This window comes from Tupaia chinensis, unplaced genomic scaffold, assembly GCF_000334495.1.
Source record: "Tupaia chinensis unplaced genomic scaffold, TupChi_1.0 Scaffold147123_1, whole genome shotgun sequence".
NCBI lineage: Eukaryota > Metazoa > Chordata > Mammalia > Scandentia > Tupaiidae > Tupaia > Tupaia belangeri.
In genome coordinates this window covers 1,074,094-1,074,774 of record NW_006206975.1, presented here as the reverse complement: position 1 = coordinate 1,074,774, position 681 = coordinate 1,074,094, and the positions used below count along the sequence as shown (strand labels likewise).

Genomic DNA, 681 nt, shown 5'->3' with positions numbered 1-681 from the left:
GGTGGACGTGCCCAGTGCTCGGTAAGGGACCAATCTGGGTTCGCCGGCTTGCTCGGTGCCCGGCCGCTCCTCTACACCGTCCCTGGCCTCCCTCGGTGCCCCGCTGACAGCGAGGTGCAACAAGCGCACCCGAGCCCTGGGTCATCTCCCCTGCCTCCCTGTTTGCAAGCTGCCTCTGGGTTCCACTGGCTTCTGGGGGCCGCTGCAGAAGAACGCTCTGAAATTCAGGAAGCTTCTGCTGGAGTTTCTGGGCTGCAGGGCACATCCACCTTAAACAGCCCGCCAGTTCACGTGAGCGGTTTTTCTGCGCATGAGAAACATTTGTCTGGGCCGTTAGTAATGAAATAATAGTTTAAGTGACTATCTTTCTGGCGTCTCCCTGCCTAAACTGGAGCACTGTGTCACCATTCTCTCTTTAGATACAGAAACCGAAGTTCAAACAGATGAATCTGGACCGTCGGGTTAACCCAACATCAAGAATCCAGCCCTGTTACCTGGTTCCCTTTTCATTTTTTGACTTATTTTATTAAATAAGAAATGTATACGCATTGTCAAAAAATTAGACCAGTAAAAAGTTAAAATTCCCCTTTAATCCCTCCCACGAAGCCCCTAAAGATTTGGAACTTGGGACCAGCAGGTGGCGTAATGGCTGGGGTGCTGGACTCCCCCGGAGTGGACCGC

At 52.4% G+C, this 681-nt stretch overlaps 1 protein-coding gene across 1 annotated transcript in view; it reads left to right on the top strand.

Moving 5' to 3' along the window:
* Position 1: 1 nt before the first annotated feature.
* The window catches only part of SLC30A5 (solute carrier family 30 member 5), a gene marked incomplete at its 5' end in the record, with an annotated part of 44,926 nt that continues 44,246 nt past the window's right edge, over positions 2-681 (top strand). Inside the window, one exon of the mRNA XM_006169530.3 lies at positions 2-21. Coding sequence (XP_006169592.1) covers positions 2-21 — 20 coding nt within the window. The remainder of the gene's footprint in view (positions 22-681) is intronic.